We start from the raw sequence: 27,317 nt of genomic DNA on the forward strand, positions 1-27,317 counted from the left end.
TCTACTGTACCACCATCTGGTCAGGCTCAAGTTGCCTTTAATTGCTGTGTTCATTTAAATTCTTTCAATTGACACATAAAATAAGCCTAGTTACTTCACTAGTCTTACCTGCTATCCCTTACTCTTGATTTCAATTGATAGGTCCAAGGAAGAGGGGGTAGCCTGATCCAGGGACAATGAAGATGTAATGTTGAAGAATAAGAAGGAGGAGAGAAGATACAAGCACCATGGAAAAAACCAAAACAAAGCAAGGTTAGATTTTTCATATGTCTTGCTTTAGGGCTCAGAATTTAAAAAATATAGGTTGTAGTCTTTTCTTTCTGTTTTCTCAAAACATGATAATATATGACCTTTCCTATTCTCATTTCTTTTTTTTTTTTTTTTTTTTTGTATTTTTCTGAAGCTGGAAACGGGGAGAGACAGTCAGACAGACTCCCACATGCGCCCGACCGGGATCCACCTGGCACACCCACCATGGGCGAGGCTCTGCCCACCAGGGGGCGATGCTCTGCCCCTCCGGGGCGTCGCTCTGCCGCGACCAGAGCCACTCTAGCGCCTGGGGCAGAGGCCAAGGAGCCATCCCCAGCGCCCGGGCCATCTTTGCTCCAATGGAGCCTTGGCTGGGGGAGGGGAAGAGAGAGACAGAGAGGAAGGAGTGGGGGGTGGAGAAGCAAATGGGCGCTTCTCCTATGTGCCCTGGCCGGGAATCGAACCCGGGTCTCCTGCACGCCAGGCTGACGCTCTACCGCTGAGCCAACCGGCCAGGACCCTATTCTCATTTCTTTATGATAATAAAATGACCACAAAGAGCATAGACTTGGTGCTGGAGGAACAGAAAATACTATATAATTTTGTGAGCAGTTATCTAATTTTTCATAGTAATAAATTTAGAACTGCCTCAGAATAATCTGCTCAATAAGGCCAAAATACACATTTAACTAACATATATCTAATACCTTCTCAGCTAACCTAGAAATAGGGTTTTCTCTTTTAATCTTTATGATAGAATCAACCATATAGAAGTGGTTCTGTTATCAGATGACAAAACAGTCATAGAGTATCTAGGCTACAACCACAAAATGTCAAAGTTCTATCTCAGAGCCTGGTTTCTGCTCCGAAGTTCTGGTTATTGCCATGATACTAGGCTGTTGGGACATAGCATAAAATGGGCTAAGAACTCTACTCAAGCTTACATGAGGAGTTTTGGTAATCTCAAACCATCTGGATTTTATAGGGACAGTACTCTGTGTGTATGAGTTCTGGGCTGAGGCTATGTATTATTTATAAAATTACATACTTTGGCTGGTTCCTCTTAGGAAGAGCTTTTTGTATGAACATTTTAGGAGGACAATATACACATCCACACAACCAGGGGCTGCATGTATAAACTGCTTGATTCATACAATGTGACACAATGGAGGTATAGTTAAATGGACTAGCAAGGAGCTCCCTGTTTTGCCTTGTCTTCACGGCCAACCAGTGTGATTCTGACAGGTACCTTCCCTTGATGGCAAACCTTTTTATAAAAACCGCCCACTTTTGCAGTGCTGGTCAACCTGGTCCCTTCTGCCCACTAGTAGGCGTTCCAGCTTTCATGGTGGGTCAATCACAGCCCAACGCCATTTGGTTGCTCCACTATAGCCCACCTTTTTTTTTTTTTTTAATATTTTTTATTTATTCATTTTAGAGGGAGAGAGACAGACAGACAGACAGAAAGGAGGAGCAGGAAGCATCAACTCCCATATGTGCCTTGACCAGGCAAGCCCAGGGTTTCAAACTGGCGACCTCAGTGTTTCCAGGTCGACACTTTATCCACTGCGCCAACACAGGTCAGGCTACAGCCCACCTTTTTATAAAAAGGTTCACCATCACGGCCCTACGTTGTAAATGGTTTTAATAATCTACTACTTCCTTTGTGTTTCACAGTCTCTAGTGTTGCCAAGACTGTTTTCTTTCTGTCTTCATCCCACCCAGACCTTTTCCATTGACAATTCCCTTCTATCAACACCCTTGCCTAGGAGAACAGCAAGGTTCCCTTCACTGACCTGGACAGTGACAGGAGGGAAGTTTGGAAGTTTTGCAAGAATCAGAGGCAGGAGAAGCCAGCATATTTTACACAGGCTTCCTGAGAACAACAAAGACAACTGGACAGGTGACTGGAGAAGAACAGTCTTCCTGACCCTAGAACTATCCCCTCAGTTAAACTTCAGTCAGCCCGAGAACACAAATGAGATCATTCATGGGCATTCACTTCTGGCTAATTAACAATTGTTAATCATTCAGTTTGGTTGAGAAACATCCCCATCGTGGTAGAACATGGTTTTTTACTATGGGAGTTTTATCAGGTAGGAATGGTTTGGTCATTAGGACATGAATATAAAGTCACTGTACCAGTTTATGCTTTGTTCTTGTTGCATCATTGGTTCTTGTCATGCAGGCATCGATTTAGGATCCTATAAGTCCCCTTATTCCCTGCAACTGTCTGAAGAGTAAAGGCACAGAATGAGCTGTGTTGATTGAACAAAGCTCTTTCTCCCTACAGGAGAGAATGAACACATCCCGATGAATAATCCTTCTACACAGATTTACCAGGTAAAGACAAATACATTGTTTTTGAACAGTCCTACGTGTAATAGAGATGACAATCTTGTATGTATTATTCTTTTAGCACTCACAAATGCTTCCACATATATCATCATATTTGTTTGTGTAAGTTCATTGTATTTAGATAGACAGAACACAGAGCACCATTTCTATTGCACTTTTGAGAAAACTGATTATTAAAAGACAGGTAGCTACAACACCACCACTCCCACATCAGCTCTGCTTTGCTCACCTATTGTCACCATCACTATGGCCAACACACTGTGCAATAACATTTCCATCACAGAGAAAGAGAGTGCAAGATCTGTTTTTCTTAGTTTCTTATTTTAGCAGGGAGAATTAAGAATCAAAATGGATTAATATTGCAAATGTTAAAATATAGTGAGAGAGAAAAAAATTTAAACTTTTAAACAATGGGAATCATTTTCTTTACAAGAAAGATAAAAGTTTTGGAAAACATTTTGTAATATATTTGCAATCAGGGTCACATCAGGCTGCTTTGTCTGTCTGAGTGGTATTTATTTGGCTCCTATTTTCCAATGTAAATTTAAAGTAAATTTTTGCCTTTAAAAACATGCAAGTTTATTCTAACATAATTTATAACACAAAGGCCACTTGGGCTAGAGAGAACTGTGCTCTTCTGCAGAGTTAGCACAGTGATATCTGCAATACATGAGAAGGAAGAAAGAACTGACAGGAGTTGGTGGGGGTGGGAAGAAAAGGTGATTTTAAAGTGGACTCAAAGGTTTGAAGCCCTGGTAACTAGGAAAAAGAGTGGTCTCCCAAAAGAAATACAGGAATTCAGAAGAACAGGTAGTTTGGGGGAAATGTTATTTAGATTTGTTGAATTTAAGTGACAATAAAGTGAAAAGAACAACTAGTTCCCAGAAATAAGTGAGCACAGGATTATGTAAACAGTTTTAATTGTGTTGCTCCTCAACCCACACGGGTAATGAGAGGGGGTGAAGGAAACACCCTCATTTCAACTTAATGCCTATTTATTGAACAATTACTATGTGCAAAGTCTACTGCTTGGCCTAATGGGAAACAAAACAGATGAAACGGACATTCTCATTGATTTTTAAGTGTCCTGGTAAATACACACAAGGTAGACTGTTGGAAGGATTACAACAGAAGCATTGATAAAATTCTATAGGCTATGGGGCAAGGATGAATTAATATTGACTGAAGGATGTGAACAAGGCATTCAAGGACAAGTTGATCATTTGGTAAGTGCATGTGGAGAAGAATATTTCAGGCAGAGGGGCTAGCTTGAACAAAAGCCTGGAAACAGGCAAGAGTCTTTATTCAATGCTGATTTGATGCCTTGCCCAAGACCTCCAAATGCTTTCCCTGCCCACCTCCCCTCTGTTAACATCTGACCTGTGCATGGCATTTGAAGGAATGTGAGTATTTCTTTAAACTCAGGTACGATTTAAAAGTCTATTACAGATTTTATGTAGGTCACTCCCTGAATGTTCGCTAAATATAGCTGCAGTGGGGGTGGCCTCATTCTCATATTGTATCACAGATCCAAGTACATCTGTTCAGAGTGGGACAAATGAAGCAGTGCAAGTGAAGTTGGTCTATATGACCTCTAAGATGCTGTGATTGTAACACCATTCTTGTTTTAAAAGAACGTTTTCTAAGCCCCAGTTTGTTTACTCCAAGCAACATGTAAGCAAAAGAAGATGAAGGAAGAGAAGTAAAGAAAGAAGAAGAGGAAGAGGAAGGAGGGAAGCAGGGCAAGGTTAACTATAATATAGTTCATTCTACACTAAAAAGGAAGAAAAAATGTGAAATTTGAAGCAAAATATGACATTTCAGCCACTATCTCATTTTATTTTCTTGATAGACACCCCTCATCTTTTCCTGACATTACAGTAAATATTAACTTATTTGTTTTTTTATTATCTGTCTGTCTCTAGAATGTAAGCTCCAAGGGCAGGGATTTAGTACATTTTTCTCTCTGTTGTATTCTCAGTATAAAGTACAGTACCTGGAATATAAAAAATATCAATAAATACTAGCTGGATGAATGAATGAATATCTGCAAAATGTGTATATTGCTTTCAGCCAAGAGGTCTGAAGGTACCAAATGGTATTTGGAAATTGTCTGGTTCTTTGGGAAAAAAGAATAGATCCTCACTTAATACCCTAAACAAAATAAACTCTAAAGTGGATTAAAGGGTTAAATATAAAAACTAAAACCATAAAAGTTTACAATTAGTGAATATTGGTCTCTGGATGTGAACTATCTATGTAAAAAAGCACTGGAAGAAATCATGGGAAGGGTTAGAGAGGGCATCCACATCACGACTGAAACTTTTCCCAATGTAAATATCTTTTCAACAGATTCAAAGACAAAGAACAAAATTGGAAAATCCTTACAAATTAAACTTGTGCAGTATTTACATATTCATAGAAATCAACAATGAAAACAACTTCTGAGACCTTAGTAGAATGTGGGCAAAGGACACAATTTACCAAGATAAAATTATAGATGGCTAATAATAGAAGAAAGGATTGAAGCTCAAAGAAACAATCATTAAAACAAGGAGTATTATTTTTTAAAATACTTATCTAGCAAATAATAAAATGATTAATAATATTTGGTTTTGATGAGTATGTGTAAATTGGTGAAAACTTTAATGAAAATTATTAGTGAAAATGTTAAAATGTTCATGCCCTCAGTTGGTTCTCTGTTTTTTGAGATACAGTGACCCAAATCAGGTCACAGAAGCCAACAGAAGGAGCACTAGCATCTCCCAGTTCATTCCAAGGAGAAGTACTGCCAGGTCAGGTGAATCAGGGTGGATATACTGACTGCTCCTTAGCTTAGTATACTTGAACCCAGATCTATTCCCTTTTTCTCTCATCCTCTGTCCACTGTACACAGCCCTCTCAAAAAGTCCACTCCTATCTCTTTTTCAGGGTCAGATTGTATTGCTTCACTTTTGATTACTTCACTTTGCACATGGATTTTAAATTATGATCCCATTAGCCTGACCTGTGGTGGCACAGTGGATAAAGCATCGACCTGGAATGCTGAGGTTGCTGGTTCAAAACCCTGGGCTTGCCTGGTCAAGGCACATATGGGAGTTGATGCTTCCTGCTCCTCCCTTCTCTCTCTCTTTCTCTCTCTCTCTCTCTCCTCTCTAAAAATGAATAAATAAATAAAGTCTTAAAAATAAATAAATAAATAAATTATGATCCCATTAATGTGAAAAGAGGGAGGCAACAGATGTGTTAACTGCGCAATTTAGGCCTAGCTCAACTGTCAAACTAATGATTTGAACTCCAACATGTTTTTGGCTTACTTATAACCTTAGGAATATAAACACTGCAGCTTCCCACACTTATATTATGTGTCATATATCTTGTTCAAGATGTGTTTTTCTAAATATACTCATTTAGGACATTATACATGTACAGTATGTTTCATTTATAACTTTTCAAAACTTCTGGTCAAATACATTTTGTATATGTATTAATTAATTGAATATACTATCTTTCCTTAAAACAGCAGATTTCCCTTTGAATCAAATTTTACCTAATATCCTTTGACTCACAGTAATTTCATATATAGAAATTTATACTAAGAAAACCACCTGAAATACACACAAAGCTTTAAATAAAAGGTATAATATCAGCATTATTTATAATATAAAAAAATTACAAGCAACATAACTTACCAACAAGAGTAAATGGATAAGTTCTGGCACAACCATAGGATGGAATATTTGTAGTCATTAAAAATAGACATGTAGAAAAAAATTTAAGGATATAGGAAAGAATGTTAAGCAAAAAGAGGGGGGCAGAACCAAAATTTATCTGTAGTGTGATTTCAACTATAGAAATATCTGCATTCACACACATAGAACAAAACACAGGGAAATATGCCCAAACATAAATGATTCAATTCAAGTAATGAGATTGGGGGTAATTCTCTTTTTTCTTTTTCTCTATAATTTAAAAAAATGAATTATGTACCAAAAGGACTTCTAATTGAAAAACTATGGGAACCAGTCCTACAGTAATAGGTTTCATCATTAAAACTGCATTGAAAGTTTTATATGGCCCTGGCCGGTTGGCTCAGCGGTAGAGCGTCGGCCTAGCGTGCGGAGGACCCAGGTTCGATTCCCGGCCAGGGCACATAGGAGAAGCGCCCATTTGCTTCTCCACCCCTCCGCCGCGCTTTCCTCACTGTCTCTCTCTTCCCCTCCCGCAGCCAAAGCTCCATTGGAGCAAAGATGGCCCGGGCGCTGGGCATGGCTCTGTGGCCTCTGCCTCAGGCGCTAGAGTGGCTCTGGTCGCAATATGGCGACGCCCAGGATGGGCAGAGCATCGCCCCCTGGGGGGCAGAGCACCGCCCCTGGTGGGCGTGCCGGGTGGATCCCGGTGGGGCGCATGCGGGAGTCTGTCTGACTGTCTCTCCCTGTTTCCAGCTTCAGAAAAATGAAAAAAAAAAAAAAAAAAAAAAGAAAGTTTTATATGATTTATAAGTCCTGTTTGAGCCTCAGTCTCTTTTTACCATTGAGGGATGTCTTCCAACACTAGAGAAGTTGAGTCTATCAGGCCTATCGTGCTTTCAGGGACCAGTAAGATCAATTTCTGGCATACCAGGCTTCACATCAGCTTCTATGGTGCCCTGTAATAATGACTTTGAGGGTCAACTTCTGTAAGAAATGCAGAAAAATAAACTTTGGAAGTTTATTCTTGATTCTTCAAATGGTTTGTTCCCTGCTTTGTGTGTTTTTTATTTTTTATTTATTGATTCCAGAGAGAGAGGAAGGGGGAGGGAGAGAGACAGAAACATGGATCTCTTTCTGTATATGCCTGGACCAGGATCAAACCAGCAACCTTTATGTAGCAGGACAATGCTCTAACCAACTAAGCTATCCAGCCAGGGCTTCACTTTGTGTTTTAAATCCTTGCATTTGTGGGGATTGATAAAGAAGCCTATAATTAGGGAGGTAGAAGCTAGCAGGAAAGTTTTATTTCTCCTGTACCAACCAACCCTGGTTAAGGGGGAAGCCAGAATAATTACCTTGGCATCCTTGCCATCATGTGCTACTTCAAAACATCTGATCTGCCTGACCAGGCAGTGGTGCAGTGGATAGATCGTCGGACTGGGATGCAGAGGACCCAGGTTCGAGACCCCGAGGTCACCAGCTTGAGCGCGGGCTCATCTGGTTTGAGCAAAAGCTCATCAGCTTCAACCCAAGGTCGCTGGCTCCAGCAAGGGGTTAATCAGTCTGCTGAGGACCTGCGGTCAAGGCACATATGAGAAAGCAATCAATGAACAACTAAGGTGTTGCAACGCACAACGAAAAACTAATGATTGATGCTTCTCATCTCTCCATTCCTGTCTGTCTGTCCCTGTCTATCCCTCTCTCGGCTCTCTCTCTGTCTCTGTAATAAAAAAAAAAAAGTTAAAAATAAAACACACCTGGGCTCTTATACAGCTTTTATAAGGTGTTTCAGGAATTTGGCATGTTTTGCAGAGGTTTCTCAAATGTAGACACTCATGAGTTTGCAGGGTTCTCAAGGCAGAGGTCCAGTCCCCAGAATTTATCTCATAGTAGCTTTCTGACCTTGATAATAAGACAGAAAGGAAAGAGTAGCCTGTATAAAAAACACGTTGGAACAACTTGCATACATTATGAAAATTTAAGTAGAAGAATCTCTGATGGAAAAATAATTGGAAGATGTTGATAAAAGTTAATCTTAGGAAGAGTCAAAAACAAACAAAACAAAACAAAACAGAAAAAACAAGAGTTGAGAAGCCGAGAAAATTGAGAAGCAAATTAAGAGCAGGAAATAGGAAGAATTCGGATTCCTCTCCCTATTTCTTTAAGATGCCCTCTGTGGTACCCTAGGCTTCGAGGTACAAGTCTTCCCTGAACCTGCCTCCAGTGGGAGCCCGCCTTCAGCGGCAGAATGGAGGGATCATAACCTCACTAGAGCAGCTTCATGAAAAAATCAACGAGATGAGGAACGTGTTCAACTCGCTGGAGAACAAGGTAGACACCCATTTCTAATCCTTGGGGTGGGCTGTGGGCTATCAACTAAGAAAGCTGAAAACAGAGCAGAGAAAAGATACTAAGTTCATGTCTTCAGAGGGTTTTTTTTCATTCACAAAAACACGGCCAGTTGGCACTAGAAAACCAATCTGTAGCAACAATTAAAGATATTAAGAGCCCAAGCATCCTAAAAGCGACATGTTGTCTCAGGTGTGTAATTGCACTCACCGTGGCATCTACTCCCTGGCCGATCGCCGGTCATAAGGCTGTCTACAGAGCAATAGTGTGACTTCAGTGGCAGGTCTCCAAAGTTATATATGTGAAGGAAATGGGCTCACAGCTCAAAATGTTTTCAAAATTCCCGAAGTCCCTATACAACCTAGCCGTTAGAGAAACATTTTGATAGTTCCCAATGTTTTGAGAGCTGGGTTCTACAGGTGAGGAACAGTCCTAGAACCCTGCTCACTGCCTCTGGCTCCTGTGGAACCTCCACACTAGTACCCAAGGGAGCAGGATAATGAAACCTATTTCTGTCAGATACTGGTTCCCTTTGTTTTTCAAGCAGAAAACCTGAGTGAATTTCAGAACATCTGAATGAATGTCAGGTTTCCTTCCTTCAATTTTCAAACTTGCATAAATTTTGCTTTGATATTATATGCTGTGGATTTTGTTTATTTTGCTCACAGAAGATGACTTTACATAATGAGAATCACCAGATCAAAAGTAGTTGATCTGGTGATTTAATCCATCATGATGATTGAATTAGGATGTGTGCTGAAATCCATCACAAAAATTAATTAAAATTAAAATGATATGAATGAGAAACAGATTGCTCATGTTGTTCCCCAGTCTTCCAGTCCCAAACACTTGACAGGCCAGGCTTTCTTTCTCCGAATAATCTCTTCGGTTCCTCTTACTGCTCCCTCCTCCCAGTCTTCGAGAGAAATCTTTGTGAAGCACAGTGAACCACAGAATCATATATTTTAAAAATATTGTGTAGATGACTAAGTCATTTTATAGTGGGAGGTGCAAGTTGGAACCATTTGGACAACCAGATTCCAAGATGTTTAGATATACACATTTGAAAGAAATTTTTGAGGGACCTGATCTTTAATTTCCATCCTTTTAAAATACTTGCTGGATACTTTTAATTATAGAGCCAATCCTCTAAAACTGTCTGTTTTAAAGAGAGATGAGGAGCTAAGAGTTTCTGTACTTAGCAGAGTATACGATTATAAATGTCAAGAAAGTAATGTGATCTTATTGTTATTAAGTTACTGTCTGTTGAAAATGTTTTTTCATTTGTTCAATAAATAAAAGTGAACTTTAGAAGTGCTCTGTTTTCTCCACATTTCTGTTTGTGCTTAACTTTTTGATTTGCCACTTAAAAGGATAGAAGAATTAAAATTTCTTAAACACCTTCTATGTACTTAACATGTGCTAGGAAAGGCACACTACCAACATTTATTCTAAAAACCGCCCTGGGAAATGGGTGTTGCTGTAGTTGTTTTATGGATGTGGAAACTGCTACTGTACTTATGGGAGAGTGTGAAGATGTGTACCCTTTCTTTCTGACTTCAAAATTGATCCCCTTTTCACAGTATGGAAGTTGACCATAGAAGTCTAGTGTGTGCACTACTACATGATCAGGTCTGACAGCTGATGATGAATCGCATTACTATCTACAACATGCTAAGTTCCTACCATTGTAAATATTGCTGCGCCTTCCTCATAGATTAAGGCACACTGCCCTTGCAAATACCATTATCTCCTTTTCCATGGAATCATTCAAGAATTTTTTAAAAATGAACTCTTCCCTTTTGAAGAAATTCTCTGAATGCTTAGTTATTACTCTTTTTATCATTCAATTTTTCAAGGAAAAAAAATAACTGAATTCATCTTCTAACAACCAGGGAGACTATGACCCATCCCTTCTTTCAAGGAATTTGAAGAGTTACAGGATCAAGACTATCACATGCTTATGTTGCTTTTAAAGTAAATCTCATTTTAATCAAAGGTGTTCGAATACCTAGTAACTTACAGGCGTACTTGTAAACTTAATTATTTGCTTGCTTTCTTGTCACTTTCAAGCCACTATCATGTGCATAAAATTGACCTCCTTTTCCCTGATGAATGGGGCCAAGGTTGCCTTAAGTTGTCACTTCAGTATCCCAGGAAATGAAATCTGTACGTTTTCAAGAGCCTGGTTTCTCAAACAAACAAACAAATAAACATCAAAATGTCAATGGTACTATTTATAATTATTTATAGCAAATTGAATTCACTCTTCATGTACTATTTAGTTGCAGGCCCTGGCCTCTGAACTCAAGACTGGCTTCACAGAAGCAATGCAAGAACTGACTAGAATTCAACATGGAGAATATGCTTTGGAAGAGAAGGTTAAGAGCTGTAAATGTTCCATGGAAGAAAAGGTTACTGAGATGAAGAATTCATTAAACTATTTCAAGGTTGGCCCCTCTTCTATTTCCTTGGTTTCACATGTAGAAAATTTACCTTTCGTGCGGAAGTCCCGGGTTCGATTCCTGGCCAGGGCACACAGGAGAAGCGCCCATCTGCTTCTCCACTCCTCTCCCTCTCCTTCCTCTCTGTCGCTCTCTTCCCCTCCCGCAGCCAAGGCTCCACTGGAGCAAAGATGGTCGAGATGGCTCTATGGCCTCTGCCTCAGGTGCTAGAATGGCTCTGTTCGCAACAGAAAATTTACCTTTCGCCCTGACCAGAGAGCTTTGTTGGTTGGAGCATCGTCCTGAAGCACAGAGGTTGCTGATTCAATCCCCAGTCAGGGTACATACAGGAAGAGACTGATGTTCCTGTCTCTTTCTCTCCATTCCTCTCTCTCTAAAAATCAATAAAATAAAATTTAAAGTTAAAAAAAAGAAAATTTACTCTTTCACAAAACAGCCAAATATAAAACTATTCCCTCTAGCTCATTCACTAATTATCATGGAGAAATAGCTATTTTATACTTTTCTTTCTTGGATCTCTGTGTTAAAACTAGAAGTTACAATAGAAGTAAATTTTTCATCTCTCATTTATTGATTAATTATTCAATTCGATGAATATGTATTAAAAGCTTACTGTATACTACATATTATAGTTTATATTCCCTCCACCACCATATGTCAGATTAAATACATATTGATGCTTATTTTTTAGGAAGAGCTGAGCAATGCCATGTCAATGATCCAGGCCATCACTTCCAAACAGGAAGAAATGCAACAGAAAATCGAACAGCTTCAACAGGAGAAGCGAAGAGAGTCTCGAAAAGTGAAAGCCAAGTGAGTTTTTTGTTTTTGTTTTTGTTTTTTTACAAAAAACTGGCCAAAGGCAAATCCATAAGCAATGACTCAAACAGAGACACCAAGAACATTCCCCACTATCAGTATATAGCTAGCTGGTCATTGGGATGTGATAAAGGTTATAGAGCCATAAAAGTTGGTTAATACTAAAAATTAATGGTAACTATTAGATGGAAAATGTACTTAGTAGGCAATAAAATAAAAATGATATAAAATGGCATGTAGAATTTGATTTCAAAATCTATAAAAACCTGTAAAATTCTATAAAATTCTGTAAAAACCTGTAAAATAACAACTAGAAAGATACATTTTAAAATAATGATTGTTGTGTTAAGATGAGGGATCATGAGTGATTTTCCTTTTTTAATTAGTTTTCTAAAATTTCTCTAGTGCTACTATTATTTTATTTCAACCATGGCAAATAAATTTATGTTATACAATACCTCAACCAGGTTGACTCTAGTTAATAATACATAATCTTTAATACCATTAAATTTAAAATAGAAATATGCCCTGACCAGGTGGTGGCACAGTGAATAGAGTATCAATCTGGGGCACTGTAGACTCAGGTTTGGAACCTTGAGGTTGCCGGCTTGAGCTCAGGCTCATCTGGCTTGAGCACGGGGTTGTCGACTTGAGCGTGGGATTATAGACATGACCCCAGAGTCGATGGCTTGAGCCCAAGGTCGCTGGCTTGAGCAAGGGATCACTTGCTCTGTTGGAACCCCTCAGTCAAGGCACATATGAGAAAGCAATCAATGAACAATTAAGGTGCTACAACTACGAGTTAAGGCTTCTCATCTCTCCCCCTTCCTGCCTGTCTGCCCCTATCTGTCCCTCTCTCTGTCTCTAAATAAGTAAGTAAATAAATAAATAAGTAAAATAAATAAAATAGAAATATGGCAGTAATACTGTGTGACCCTGGAGAACGGCTTTTTGTTTTCAGTTGAAGCCATGCTGCCTCTTGGTACCTTTGTTTTGCTTTATTAAATAAATGTTACTCATTCTAAGCAAATTGTCACCACTGAAAACTCTATAAAGACCTTGATGACAGAGAAGCCAGTAACAGAAAAATAAGAATGTAGATATTACAATTAGAAGGTGGTTTACAGATATTTGAATTTTTTTCTTCGACTTTGGTGATGAATTAAGTTGCTAGTATTTGACCATTTTAAATTTACTGAAACAGCAATTTTACAGGGTTCAACCTAGTAATTCAGGAACTTTCCTGAGTTAGTCTGAACTGAATCTCTTCTTAACCCATCAGGTATTAAGACCTTTCGCCTCCCTTTCCTAGGAAAACTCAGAAAGAAGAACATGGCTCACAGGTGGGGTCTGCTCAAGCACAGGGAAGTCCTTTTCGTTCAATCAACATACCTGAGCCCGTTCTCCCAAACGAAGACTTGACAAACCTTTTGCCTTCTCAGGCCTATGAAAAAGGTACAGTTCATGAATCATACTGAGGCAGCCAAGCATATTTTCCCTCTTGATTCTGAGAGCTTAAGTAATAGTAAAAATGGACCTAAGGCCTTCATCCTTTTTAGGAAAAAATGGTGTATTGCTAAGAATTTTTTCTTTTGTATATGGAATTTAAAAGAATCCAGAGGATCTGAAAAACCAGGAGGATCTGCCTAATTTAAAAATATTTTTTCTTTTGGGAAAATACTAGGTGTTTTAAATTTCAAGTGGATTAGAAATTTGTTGCACAACCATAGGAAAAAAATGTTAAAAAATTACTCACACTAATAAATTGCTTTATTTCCTATGTTACTTTCTCAATCCTTGTCTCTCTGCATAGGCATTTTAAAAATAGCTATACTCTTAGCATGGACAAAATTGTGTTTCTGCTCTTTTTTCAGCAAAGGTTTGACTGACATGAGAAAGTCAGAAGCCCTAATGGGCAGTCAGTGCTGTCAAGTCTGACTCTGTCCCTCTTTCTCTGGAAAACCAGAGATGGTGCTGCTGTGGGCGGAAACAGTCACCAGTCATATCCCTGATCTAAAAGATGTTAGAACAGATAATAGAAAATTGTACTTGGGCAGTACTGAAGAAACTGGCTTTCCAAGGGATGTCTGCAGACATCGGTTAGTGACTTGTGTTCAAGTCAGGAAAAGAAACAAAACGAAAAATGATTGCATTTCTTTGTATTCGCAACAGCTAGCAAAGCTCCTACAGGAGAATCAATGTAGATATTAACAATGTTTAGATGAATTTTTCCCTCTCTCTCTTTCTTTTTTTATTTTGGTTGTGTGTAGAAAGTCTCCAGAAGAGGCTCAGTGACTTCTCAACCATGTATAAAGTCCTCAAGGACAGGAGTGATGGTTTTTCTCCCTTATGGCTCAATAAATATATTCAATGACAATACATTTGTTCTGAATAACTGACTTTAAAAATATAAATCAAATGGCTTTTTAAAATTAGTATTAACTGCCTGACCAGGCGGTGGCGCAGTGGATAGAGCATCGGACTGGGATGCAGAGGACCCGCGTTCGAGACCCTGAGGTCGCCAGCTTGAGTGCGGGCTCACCTGGTTTGAGGAAAAGCCCACCAGCTTGAACCCAGGGTCGCTGGCTCCAGTAAGGGCTTACTTGGTCTGCTGAAGGCCCGCGGTCAAGGCACATATGAGAAAGCAATCAATGAACAACTAAGGTGTTGCAATGTGCAATGAGAAACTGATGATTGATGCTTCTCATCTCTCTCCATTCCTGTCTGTCTATCCCTCTCTGACTCACTCTCTGTCTCTGTAAAAAAATAAATAAAAAAAATTAAAAAAAAATTAGTATTAACTTCAAATTACAGATTTTTTTTTTTTAGTTTTTTTAGTTTTTTACTCATGTAAGTAGTTATTTTAGAGACTGGCAGGTGCAGAGTGAGAAAACTCACTTGATCCATCTGGGATGTGGATTTATATATATTTTCTTTGCTCTATGTAATGGAGAACATGGCATAAAAGATGGTTTTGTGACCCTGGTCAGCTGGTTCAGTGGATAGAGTATTGGCTCAAAGTGCAGATGTTCAATCCCCAATCAGGGCACACATGAGAAGCAACCATCTGCTTCTCTTCTCCTCTTTTTCCCCCTTCTCTCTCTCTTGCCCTCCTGCAGCCAGTGGCTTGACTGGTTCAAGCATTGGCCCCAGGTGCTGAGGATAGTTCAGTCGATTTGAGCATCAACCCTAGATGGGGGCTGCCGGGTATCGGTCAGGGCACATGAAGGAGTCTATCTTTCTTCCTCTCACTTAAAAAAAAAAAAGATGGTTTTGTTAGGGGAGATTTACAGAATGGTCAGAACAATGTCAGCTCTGGGGCAATAGAACATTTTTATGAGATAAATTACTAGAAATTATATTTGTAAAGTGTCCAGATGGATTTAAATTAGCTGTTTAGTGGCAGCTCCTCCTTCCTCCATTGCTATGTAGGTATGGCTTATATAGCATAGTTTATTCTACTGAGTTGCTACAAAAATTTGGGAATAATGGGCCATAATAAGACATTATGTATACTATTGGTAGTAGGTTACATTAAAACTTAAGGTCAAAGGACTAAACTTTCAGAAAGGATAAACTAACTCATTGTTAGTTATGACAGTGTTCCCAAATTTAGTAGCTTAAAATAGCAAACATTCATTATGTCACAGTTTCTCAGGAATATGTACATAGCTTAGCTAGGTGCCTCTGGCTCAAGGTCTCTCTTGAGGTTGCAGTCAAGATGTGGGCCATACCCAGCCATCCTTCCTTCTATCCATTTACCCATCCATTCATCCACTCCAGATACTGATTTAGGTGATGGGATACAGTAATGAACAAAACAACAAAAAGTCCTGCCCTCGTGGTACCTTTGTTCTGAAGGAAGCAGACAATGAACAAGATAAATAAAATATATACTGTAATATGTTAGATAGTAAAAAGGAGAAAAGTAAAGAAACATAGGTATAATTTTATAGTGTGTGCCAGGTAAAGACCTTTAGGAAGTAAGAAAGTGAACTATGATACCGAGGGAAAGAATGGGAACTGCCAGGACCAAGGTCCTGGTGGGAACATAAATGACATGTTCAAGGAAAAGCAAGAAGCTAAAGCAGCATGAACAAGGGAGTTAACGGGAGATGTTGTTGTTTTTTTAAAAGGGGGGGGACAGCAGGTAGGGAAGAGGGGCAAATGTTTTAGGGTCTTCTGATCGTTATAAGTCTTTGGCTTTTACACTGAAATGGGAAACCATCCAAGGGCTAAGCAGAGGAATGACAGGGTCTGATTGATATTTAAACAGCACCATTCTGATTCCTCTCATCATTGCCCTCTTTTTTATCATAGTTAAATGATAATTTAGCTCTTACTGTGTGCCAAGTACCACTTTAAGCAGTTGAAAAATATTAACTGATTTAATTCTTACAGTAGTCTACGAGGTAAGTACCACTATTACACCTTTCTACAAACAGGAAAATAGCACTTGTCACGTGACTTTGCAATTTTTTTTTTTTTTAACTGCTCTGTCTTCTCCAGTAAACTATGAACTCTGTGAGTCTGTCCACAGTGCCTGGCTCATAGAAGGTGCTCAGTACATGCTAGTAGAATGAATACTGATTGAAAACTTTCCTTTCTCTGCAGCCCAAGAGTCCAGATCCATGCATATAGGAGACAGTAATGTGAAGGGAATGGTGGGTCCCGGTAAGTGGCTCTTCTCTGAGTTCTCTTCTCTTCTAGCAATTCCACTCCTCCTCTCCCCCCCCCCTTTTTTTTTTTTACCTTTTCTGCTTCTACTCCCTCAGTCTCAAATCAGGTATGAAAGAACTCAGGCAAGATAAAAAGCATGCTGGTTATCAGGATTCTAAGATGTGTGCCAGAGTAGGTCAGTGACTCAAAGATAGAGAAGGGGTGCAGAAATTTAAGACCAAACCAGTTTTAATTCTTTCGGGCTCCTTTCAATTACCAATGAATTAACATTTGCTGAGAACTCACAGGCGTATGTAGCATGACATGTTATGTGTGAACCACACATTTTATAGTTTACTTTAGCGATTTCCACTTTTTTAATCTCACGGCACACATAAACTAATTACTAAAATTCTGCAGCACACCAAAAGATATATATTTGCTGATCCAACAAAAAAAAAGACGCCCTGGTCGGTTGGCTCAGCGGTAGAGCGTCGGCCTAGCGTGCGGAGGACCCGGGTTCGATTCCCGGCCAGGGCACACAGGAGAAGCGCTTTCCTCTCTGTCTCTTTCTTCCCTCCCGCAGCCAAGGCTCCATTGGAGCAAAGATGGCCCGGGCGCTGGGGATGGCTCTGTGGCCTCTGCCTCAGGCGCTAGAGTGGCTCTGGTCGCAACATGGCGACGCCCAGGATGGGCAGAGCATCGCCCCCTGGTGGGCAGAGCGTGGCCCCTGGTGGGCGTGCCGGGTGGATCCTGGTCGGGCGCATGCGGGAGTCTATCTGACTGTCTCTCCCTGTTTCCAGCTTCAGAAAAATGAAAAAAAAAAAAAAAGGCAAATTTTGGTTCATTCATACTGGGTAGCTACTGTTGTGTTGGCCGCTGTCATTCTTTTATGTGACACTCTAAGGGAAAAGAGGTCAGCGCCCCTGACTAAATAGTCAGGTGTTGCACGTTCTAAAGGTTCTGATTGTGCAGCAGTGTGCTACTTGCAGTACACCAGTTGGAAATACTGGTATACTTAATTAAAAAGTTATTTACTTAATAGACCATTCACCTGAATTTTATAAATTATTTTATCTTTCCTCCCTCACTACTTCCTTTCTACAACTTACTGTCATCAGGGCCAAGGACGACACGTTCCAAAAGATGACATCACCTTGGCACCTTCGTCCTTGTCTCTCTGTACTTTCCTCCCAGTAGCGCTACAGGCACTTGGCATGCTTGCCTGAAAGAAGCCATACATAAGGAGTCAGTCTATGCCACCACACATTAATTATATTATTTTATAAATTCACTTTTTTTTAAACTTATTTAGTAGAGACTATGTACAAAGAGTAGAAGATGTATAGACTGAAACACAGAGAGATGATCCTTTGCAACTGTGGAAACTTAATCCTTAGTTGATAGATTTCATCCCACACGGGAGCATAATAAATTAAGAGTTAGGCCTGACCTGTGGTGGCGCAGTGGATAAAGCATTGACCTGGAAATGCTGAGGTCGCTGGTTTGAAACCCTGGGCTTGTCTGGTCAAGGCACATATGGGAGTTGATGCTTCCTGCTCCTCCCCCTTCTCTTTCTTTCCCTCTTTCGCCCTGCCTCTCTCTCTCTTCTCTAAAAATGGAATAAATAAAGTCTTAAAAAAAAAATTAAGAGTTAGTAACAAACGTAATTAAAATTTTTTTTATCTTGATGGCAAGTGTTATTTTTCAGGAATGAACCCAACAACTCCAGAAGCAGAAGAAAACCTCAAGCCTTGCCTCCCAGCTGATATGCAGTCGAAGGGCCACCTGCCATCTGGTGTGTGGAGGCAGCCCAAGGACGGTAAAGAGTGGGCCGAGGAGTATGTCACGAAAGACCACCCAGATAAACTCAAGGAAGTTGGCCAGGGCAGACATAGCTCCTTGGAAAATGTTTTATGTGAAACCTCCTTAGCTGGTAAGTCACAAGGGGGAATGCAGGCTGAAATGTGAAAGAACACTGTGGACCTAAGGGCTAGGAATCCTGATAATTTAGACTCAGTGGACATATGAGACCACCTAGTATCTGAGTTCCTTTCCAGATGAACAAATTAAAGCCTTATAGAGGTGAAGAGACTCACCAGAAGCCACATGACCAGCTGGGACTATCTCTTTGATTCTGGGTATCCACAACATTTAGTAATATAGTGCTTTGGGGGACTGGGGGAACAGACATAAGTTTGATACAGAAAGGGCAGAATTTTGTGAAGGGTACTATTTACTCAGTAATGTGGGATCTTCAACACATGAATCTTGTATCAGTAGTCTACTACCAAAATACCAAACATTGCAATGGGGTCTGTCCTCTCTATCCCATTACTTCAGCATCATTTCTTGAAAATACCTTTCTTTTTTTTTTTTTTTCATTTTTCTGAAGCTGGAAACGGGGAGAGACAGTCAGACAGACTCTCGCATGCGCCCGACCGGGATCCACCCGGCACGCCCCCCAGGGGCGACGCTCTGCCCACCAGGGGGCGATGCTCTGCCCATCCTGGGCGTCACCATGTTGCGACCAGAGCCACTCTAGCGCCTGAGGTAGAGGCCACAGAGCCATCCCCAGCGCCCGGGCCATCTTTGCTCCAATGGAGCCTTGGCTGCGGGAGGGGAAGAGAGAGACAGAGAGGAAGGCGCGGCGGAGGGGTGGAGAAGCAAATGGGCGCTTCTCCTGTGTGCCCTGGCCGGGAATCGAACCCGGGTCCTCCGCACGCTAGGCCGACGCTCTACCGCTGAGCCAACCGGCCAGGGCTGAAAATACCTTTCTTTCCACATTAAATTATAAAGGAAAGTCAAGTGATCTTATATAGGTGGGTTGATTTTAAGCAATGTCACAGAAAAATCTATCATTTACATTTTTTTTTTTTTTTTTACAAAAAGCACTTGCCCTAAAGATATCTGTCATTCTACTCCATTCTGGCCCATCATGCCAATGCCATCCCAGGCTTCTTAGAAATTCCCTTTGTAAGTCTCCTATGTTAGATTCCTGTTTGTTTTAATTTTTGTGTGTCCTCAGTTTAGTCCTTGTTTGGATGAAATCCATCATTCAGTAGCTTCCACATACTTTGTTTATAATTTAGCTGAATGTAAAATCATTTTCCCTCATCATTTTGAAGCAATTGTTCCATTGACTTACAACTTCTACTATTCCTGTTGGAAAGTAAAACACAATTCTAATCCCCAGTCCTTTGTATGTTACCTGATTTTTCTCTCTGGTAATTTTTAGGATCTTCTCTTTACCTTTGGTGTGCTAAACTGCCTTATGATAATATGAAAGTCTTTTTCATTAATTATGGTGAGGACAGCAGACCCTTTCCTCTGAAGATAATGTCCTGGTATTTTTTTCTATGATTAATTTGATAATATCCTCTCACCTATTTTTGTTCTTTTCTATGGATCTATTTTTTTTTTTTTTTTTAAGTGAGAGGATGGGAGATAGACAGACTCCTATATACACTCGACCAGAATCTACCTGGTAACCCTTGTCTGGGGCCGATGGTTGAATCAACCAAACTATCCTCAGCACCTGTGCCAATGCTCAAACCAAGCCACTGGCTGGGAGAAGGGAAGAGGGGAAGAAGGGGGTGAGGGAGAGGAGAGAAACAGAAGGTCACTTCTCATGTGTGCCCTGACTAGGGATCAAACCCAGGACATCTGCACGCTGGGCCAGTGCTCTATCCACTGAGCCAACTGGCCAAGGCTGGAACTTCTTGCCTCCCTGCTCTAACTGGATGTTTTTACTGGTTAGAAAAAAACTCATACATGATTATTAAAGTGAAAAAAAAAATGCCAAGCAGCTGTGGGTTTCATCTCACCTCGTCAACAAGACATAGACTCCTTCACCAGAAGCTCATAAGACTCAGGGTATCTGCAGTCCCCGGTGTGGACTTCTGAGCTGTTATGGCCAGGCCTGCTCTTGTCTCACCTCAGATGCATTCCTCAGGCTGTCCAACATCACGTGTTTGCATGCCTCCTTTAGACACCTGTTTGTTGTCCAAAGGCATTTTATTCTCTGGAACTTCTAATAAGTTGGTGTTGGATCTCCTTCTGCATTGATTTTTCTCGTATGCCATCTTTTTTCACTTCTATTTGTCTTCAATATGTCTCTTTTTTACGTTAATTTTAGAGGGGAAAGGGGGAGAAGTGGTAAGCAGATTTCCTAAACTTTATCTTCTACTCTTTTATTTTTGAAAAATGCCAAAAAGTTTCTTATTCTTATTCTTTTTTTTGGATTGTTCTTTTTTTTTTTTTAAGAAAACTTTTACTTATTATTATTATTTAAAAAAATTTTTTTTTACAGAGACAGAGAGTCAGAGAGAAGGATAGATAGGGACAGACAGACAGGAACAGAGAAAGATGAGAAGCATCAATCATTAGTTTTTGGTTGCGACACCTTAGTTGTTCATTGATTGCTTTCTCATATGTGCCTTGACCGTGGGAACCTTCAGCAGACTGAGTAACCCTTTGCTCAAACCAGCGACCTTGGGTCCAAGCTGGTGAGCTTTTGCTCAAACCAGATGAGCCTGCGCTCAAGCTGGAGACCTCGGGTCTTGAACCTGGGTCCTCCACATCCCAGTCCGACGCTCCATCCACTGTGTCACCGCCATCAATTCCAGCTTATCCACCTCCTCTTCCATGTTGAATAGTTGACATTCCTCCTGGATTGTTCTCTTTTTAAAAAAATAGCATCTTTAATTTTTAAATGACTAGAATATTTTCCTCATATTTCTTTGAGGGTATTAATTACAAGATTAAAAAAATTTTTTCTTCATTTCAGCATTGTTTTTGTTTAATTGAGGTATAATTGACATAAAAAGTTTCAGTTGTACAACATAATTTGATATTTGTATCTACTCTTTTAGCAACTTTCAAATATACAATACATATTATTTACTGTGGTAGCAAACAACCTTTTGCACTGTGCAGAGCATTTACAAATCACGCACAATAGACAGGAAGCATTTGGACAAACTTATGTAGTGTTCAATACATCGTGCATGTGGAGCTCGGAAATCAAGCACCAGTTTGTACCGTGTTGTACTGTTATGCACAGTAAAATAAAACCTTATTCATTGCATGTTTCTGTTTCTGGCCGACTAGGTCAGCCATCTCCATGTGTAAAAAGGTTAAAGACTGCTGTTGTCCATGACATCCCCTACAGTGTTTCTTTATTCAGGTTACCTTTCTCTTTAAAACCATATGTGTATGTATTGTTTTCTTCTCTTTCTTTTATAGTATCAGCTTGATTCAAGTGTCTAAGGATCCTTAGCTAATTATTTACTTTTTTTTTTTTTTGTATTTTTCTGAAGCTGGAAACAGGGAGAGACAGACAGACTCCCGCATGCGCCCGACCAGGATCCACCCAGCACGCCCACCAGGGGCGATGCTCTGTCCACCAGGGGGCGATGCTCTGCCCCTCCGGGGCGTCGCTCTGCCGACGACCAGAGCCACTCTAGTGCCTGGGGCAGAGGCCAAGGAGCCATTCCCAGCGCCTGGGCCGTCTTTGCTCCAATGGAGCCCTGGCTGCAGGAGGGGAAGAGAGAGACAGAGAGGAAGGAGGGGATGGGGGTGGAGAAGCAAATGGGCGCTTCTCCTATGTGCCCTGGCCGGGAATCAAACCCGGATCCCCCACACACCAGGCCGACGCTCTACCGCTGAGCCAACCGGCCAGGGCCGCTAATTATTTTCTTTTAAGAGGCCAAAACCTGAAAATTCTGCATAGGCTAAGCCTGTCAATAAGTAAGCTTTATTATTGGCTAATCAGGAATCAAATTAACTTTTGATAGGTGACCTTTTTATGTCAGTTTGTATAGATTTTTCCTGGGGCAGTTCAGTTTTCCAGAAGATCTCCTGTCTCCTGCCCGGAGAGTAGAGGTCTGGCTGCTGGTATTCTGGGACCTGCAGGGGAAGAGGCTGAGCAGAGTCTCACTGTTCAGTATACAAGCCTTCTCTGAGTCCCCTTGTTTTCATTTTAGCATTTCAACTCTGCCCTCTACCATGTCTGATGTCTTTAGCTCAGATACCAGAGACAAGTATACTTTAATTTTTCTCCCATGGAGTGGAAATGCGGAAGCTATCTGACATGGGGGTAGAGACCTGGAGGTCCGATTGTACACTACGTAGACTTGTCTCCTGGTTTCAGCATTGCCCTTTATTTGCACTTTCTGTTGTGTCTGGTGGCTCCAATCCTGAGGCCTTTCTGCTTCTCAGCAGATTCCCCATCTGCAGGTTAAAACACCATGGTTTTGTGCCTTTTACTCTGCTGAATTAATTACTGTGCCTCCATTGTATTTTCCATCTTCCAAAAGCTTGCTGACATCTCTTTTTATTGCTTTCAAAATTTTTTATTGCCTTCTATTATTTCACAGGGTTTTGGGGAGGAGTGGTTAAAAACAATTCCCTTCTTGCTTTGGTTTTAAAGCCAGAAGACAGACTGTGGCTCTGGAACTTCTTGAATCAGAAAGAAAATATGTCATTAACATCTCTCTGATCCTGAAGATCAAGGCAACATTCCAGGGGTCAGATGGAAAGAGGAATCCCAAAGAGAGAAGGTATCCATGTATTCATTGCTTTTGCTTTTCAGATTTATTAAGATTTAAGGTAAGTATTTATTTCCACCTTGGGAATTCTGGGACTTTGTAAGAGGTCCAGAAATAGTCTTTGAAAAGAGAATGGACAGTGACAGAAGGTAATCTCTGGTTTTCTAAGCCTTTTCTGACGCCTCCATTTGTGCTTTAAATAGACCAGCTGAATGAAATACAGAACAGGGTGACAGTATTCCTTTTTCCTATTGGAGCTTTCCCCATGAAAAGATAAAAAATAAATTTATTAACATTAACTACCTTTCCCATAACCAACTGTAAGCCTTTAGGATTTTCTACTCCTGCTGGAAAATAACACCCACCACAACTACAATCTGACACACAAACTTGAGGTTGTCACATCTTCTCAAACCTATAAAATAAAACTTCATGTTTTCCCTGGAAAAAAGTGTAGTGCTCAAGGGCCTCTCCAGCCTGTTTCAAGGCAGTCCTGCCCCTCCCCCTCCCCAGAAGGGCTGTAAGCTGCAGGGGCACAGGCTGGCCGCAGAGAAGCCTGGGCGGCTCCTGTGGGCTGTTGCTCATTTGTTGGAGTATCATAGAAGCTGATGTTCTTGGCTTCTTCTGGTCTGATTCACTCAGATAGAGTAACAACCTCAGGATCAAACAGTCTTGTCCAAACAGTTGTCAAGCTGAGCAAAGTCAGCTCTACAGGATTGCCAGGTAGCCGCATAAACTGAACCCCAGTACCACATCACCAGGAACTCAGTAAGCTGTATGTAGCAGATCACCACCAGGTGGCACAAGTTTAATTTCTAATTTGGTTACATCCTGCTGCTGAAGTTCAGGAGTATTGGGCCTAATAGTGGACTGGCAAGAGCTAAGTTATTAATTTGAAACTATAACTGGATTTTCCTTGATTGCTTATAATTTATTTCCCTGGACTCTGGAAGTTGAAATAACTCTGAAGGCTTTAAAAAGAATACACTATTGCCTGACCGGTGGCAGCATAGTGGATAGAATGTGGATCTGGAATACTGAGGTCCCAGGTTCAAAACACTGAGGTCACTGGCTTGAGCGCAGGCTCACCAGCTAGAGCATGGGATTTCTGGCTTGAGCATGGGATCATCAACGTGATCCCATGGTATCTGGCTTGAGCCCAAAGGTCACTGGCTTGAAGCCCAAGGCTGCTGGCTTGAGCAAGGGGTCACTGGCTTGGCTGGAGCCCCCCAGTCAAGGAACATATGAGAAGCAATCAATGAACAATTAAAGTGCCACAAATACAAGTTGATGCTTCTCATTTCTCTCTCTCTCTCTCAAAAATAAAAATACATTTAACTACTAATGTTGCCATAATTTCACTCCTAGTAAGGAATAGAAATGAAGTTGAGTACTTAATACTTTCATCTTCACAAAAAAGCTGCTCCCAGGAGTCAGGTCTGGATGTAGCTGAAACGTGCAATAGGTTAAGTATGTCTATACTTCTCGCCTCCTTTCTTCCCCGTTCTCCGTCTCCTGCCTCATCTCCTCCACACTCCCTGATTTCAAATAATACTTAAAAACTTCTTAAAGCCTGTTTTCAATATTTGGTACAGAACCCACTGTAGATCATTGTTCTTCATGTAACTTACATGTTTCCACGATATTTGATGGGAGCATTTGCCTTCTCTGACCCCACTCTGAAATCTCAAACAATTACTCCACTGACAGTTCATGAGGTATCCTGGACTCCAACTAAGTTACCAGCTCTCCAACTCTGCAAGTCACAGTGTAGCAGAAGGAGGGAGGGAGAAAAGGAGGGAGGAAGAGCAGCAGAGAAGAGACAAAGGAGAGAAGAGGCAGAGGTGAGGTAGAGAAGAAGCGAGTCCAGGCAAGGCCAGGAGAGAAAAAGGAAAAAGACAGTCTGATCCTAGACATATTACGTAACCTACATAGACAACCTATCTCAGATCTTACCATGGTGCCCTAATGTCTTTCAGTGTCACACCAGGAATAGTATCCAAAGTCATTGGTAGCCTGTGGGTGGGGAGAAATCTTTCACACCTAGCACTTTTGCTGGTGCAGTGTTGCATCCTTTCAGTTCAATCAATTGTGCTTTCTTCCATCACCTTTATAGTCTTCTCCCAATCCAAGTGTCCCCTGGCTACCCCTCCGAACTCTCTCTGATCTGGACAGGAATTGCATATATCTCCCAAGTCCACTGCACCCGCCATTACAGCTCTGATCAGGAGGCCTCTCCTCTTGTGGTTCTGGATCAGCTGGCCTCACATATGTGGACACTAGTGGCACAGGAGGTGGAGGGGTGGCAGACAGAAGTGAAAGGAATCTTTGTATCACAGGGGACTGGGTACCCTATTCTGATGTAGGTCTTCTCTCAGCTATAGTCACAGGGGAGTCTTTGCTTTAGGTGGAGATGGGTTGAAAAAACTTCCTCTTAACCTGGTGTCCTTGCTACTGTTCTCAATGGTTTTTCTCAGGGTTGGCAAAACATCCACTAATTAGTTGTCTACTAATTCACTTTCACCAGACCCTAAGGAAATAGCCGAGTAAGTCCAGCACTCAGTGACAAGCAGGCTATCACTTTCATCTTTGTTAAACTTGAGGTCTTGAAAGCAGAAGGAGGTCTATATTTTAAATTTCTCTAAGTCACTAAATTAGGAATCAAATCTTTGCTCTATCTCAGCAAAACTTCATTTCCTTCTGCTCCTTCTTTTCTTATTCCTATAGGCCCCTGATCACCCCATCCTTCTCCATCCAATCTGCTTCTTCCTTCTTTTCTCTCTCTTCTCCACCCTATCCTTCTCTGACACCTCTCGTCCTCCCTTCATTTTTTTTTCTGGAAAAAACAAGATGCACTGAGAGATGGGTTAGAGGGGATATGAGATATGTGAAGCTCCAGGGAGTAGCAGTCCAGGACTGGTCTGTAGCCTCCACAACCAAGACTCTGTCCTTTCCCTGTACTCCTCTTAAAAGCCAAGGGAAAGGGAAAAAGGAACACTTCCATATCCCCTTGCTGTGAGCTTATAGTTGCTAGCTTCAAACAAAATTTTCCACTTAGGTGAGTAGCAATCTCCTACCCAGTAGCCAAGAATGACCAATGAAAACTTAGTGTTGTCACTCACAATAGGGAGACTATTTTGCACATCAGGTGAGAATAATTTTAAAACACTGAAAAAGATTTCCCATAAATTTCCACTGCCACACAAATAAGAATGGACCAGTTTGGCTTTACAAAAGCCATTCAAGTGATGTACTCTTTATGAGGTCAACACACAACAGTATAGGAGCCAACAGTAGAGGGGTTTTTTATATCCTGAGGATATCTGTTGTCACGTCTATAATAACATTTATTTATTTATTTATTTATTTATTTATTTATTTATTTAAGCAAGAGAGACAGATAGACAGACAGACAGGAAGGAAAGATAAGAAGATTCAATTCTTCATTGCAGCATCTTACTTGTTCATTAATTGCTTTCTCATATGTGTCTTGAATGGGGGCTCCAGCAGAGCTGACTTGCTCAGGCCAGCAACCCTGGGCTCAAACCAGAGACCTTGGGCTTCAACCAGTGACCACTGGGATCAAGCCAGCAATTATGGGGTCATGTTTATGATCCTGCACTCAAGCTGGTGACCTCGGGGCTCCAAACCTGGGTCCTCAACATCCCAGGCTGATGCTCTATCCACTGCGCCACTGCCTGGTTAGGCACAAACTTTTATTTTTTTTAGTCCGAAATGCAGACCTGTGACTCAGAATATTTTGAGTAACTGGGAAAGTGGGACCTGCTGCATATATTCTTGTAGGGTCTCATCTTTTCTACACCTGGTTTGTGTGATCCTACCTCTATTCTGTTTCAAGCCTCTTCCCTGGCTCTTTACGGTACATTGTCCAGCAGCACTTGGATTTACTTCATGCTCTGCAGGAAAGGGTCCTGAAGTGGCCACGCCAAGGTGTCCTTGGAGATTTATTCCTTAAATTAACAAATGATGAGGTAAGTTTTAAAAAATTTCTTTATAAAGTTCTGTGTCTCCCTCCTCTACTTCTCTTAATAGAGAATCTATAGGTAGTGAATTTCAGAGGTAGAGGAACTGCTGAGATTCAGTCTAACCTCTTCATTCTACAGATAATGAAATAAAGTTCAGAGAAATTAAGACTTTGCTGAAATCACCCAGCT

The 27,317-nt window shown here is 40.8% G+C and overlaps 1 protein-coding gene across 1 annotated transcript in view; it reads left to right on the forward strand.

Moving 5' to 3' along the window:
* Positions 1-227: 227 nt before the first annotated feature.
* The window catches only part of ARHGEF33 (Rho guanine nucleotide exchange factor 33), a 47,734-nt gene continuing 20,644 nt past the window's right edge, over positions 228-27,317 (forward strand). The window contains exons 1-10 of the mRNA XM_066264740.1: positions 228-252; positions 2,543-2,592; positions 8,487-8,630; positions 10,934-11,098; positions 11,805-11,926; positions 13,245-13,387; positions 16,547-16,606; positions 18,303-18,527; positions 23,025-23,154; positions 27,002-27,134. Of these exons, the coding sequence (XP_066120837.1) occupies positions 228-252; positions 2,543-2,592; positions 8,487-8,630; positions 10,934-11,098; positions 11,805-11,926; positions 13,245-13,387; positions 16,547-16,606; positions 18,303-18,527; positions 23,025-23,154; positions 27,002-27,134 (1,197 nt within the window). The remainder of the gene's footprint in view (positions 253-2,542; positions 2,593-8,486; positions 8,631-10,933; positions 11,099-11,804; positions 11,927-13,244; positions 13,388-16,546; positions 16,607-18,302; positions 18,528-23,024; positions 23,155-27,001; positions 27,135-27,317) is intronic.

The sequence above is a fragment of the Saccopteryx bilineata genome, chromosome 3, assembly GCF_036850765.1.
Source record: "Saccopteryx bilineata isolate mSacBil1 chromosome 3, mSacBil1_pri_phased_curated, whole genome shotgun sequence".
Classification (NCBI taxonomy): domain Eukaryota; kingdom Metazoa; phylum Chordata; class Mammalia; order Chiroptera; family Emballonuridae; genus Saccopteryx; species Saccopteryx bilineata.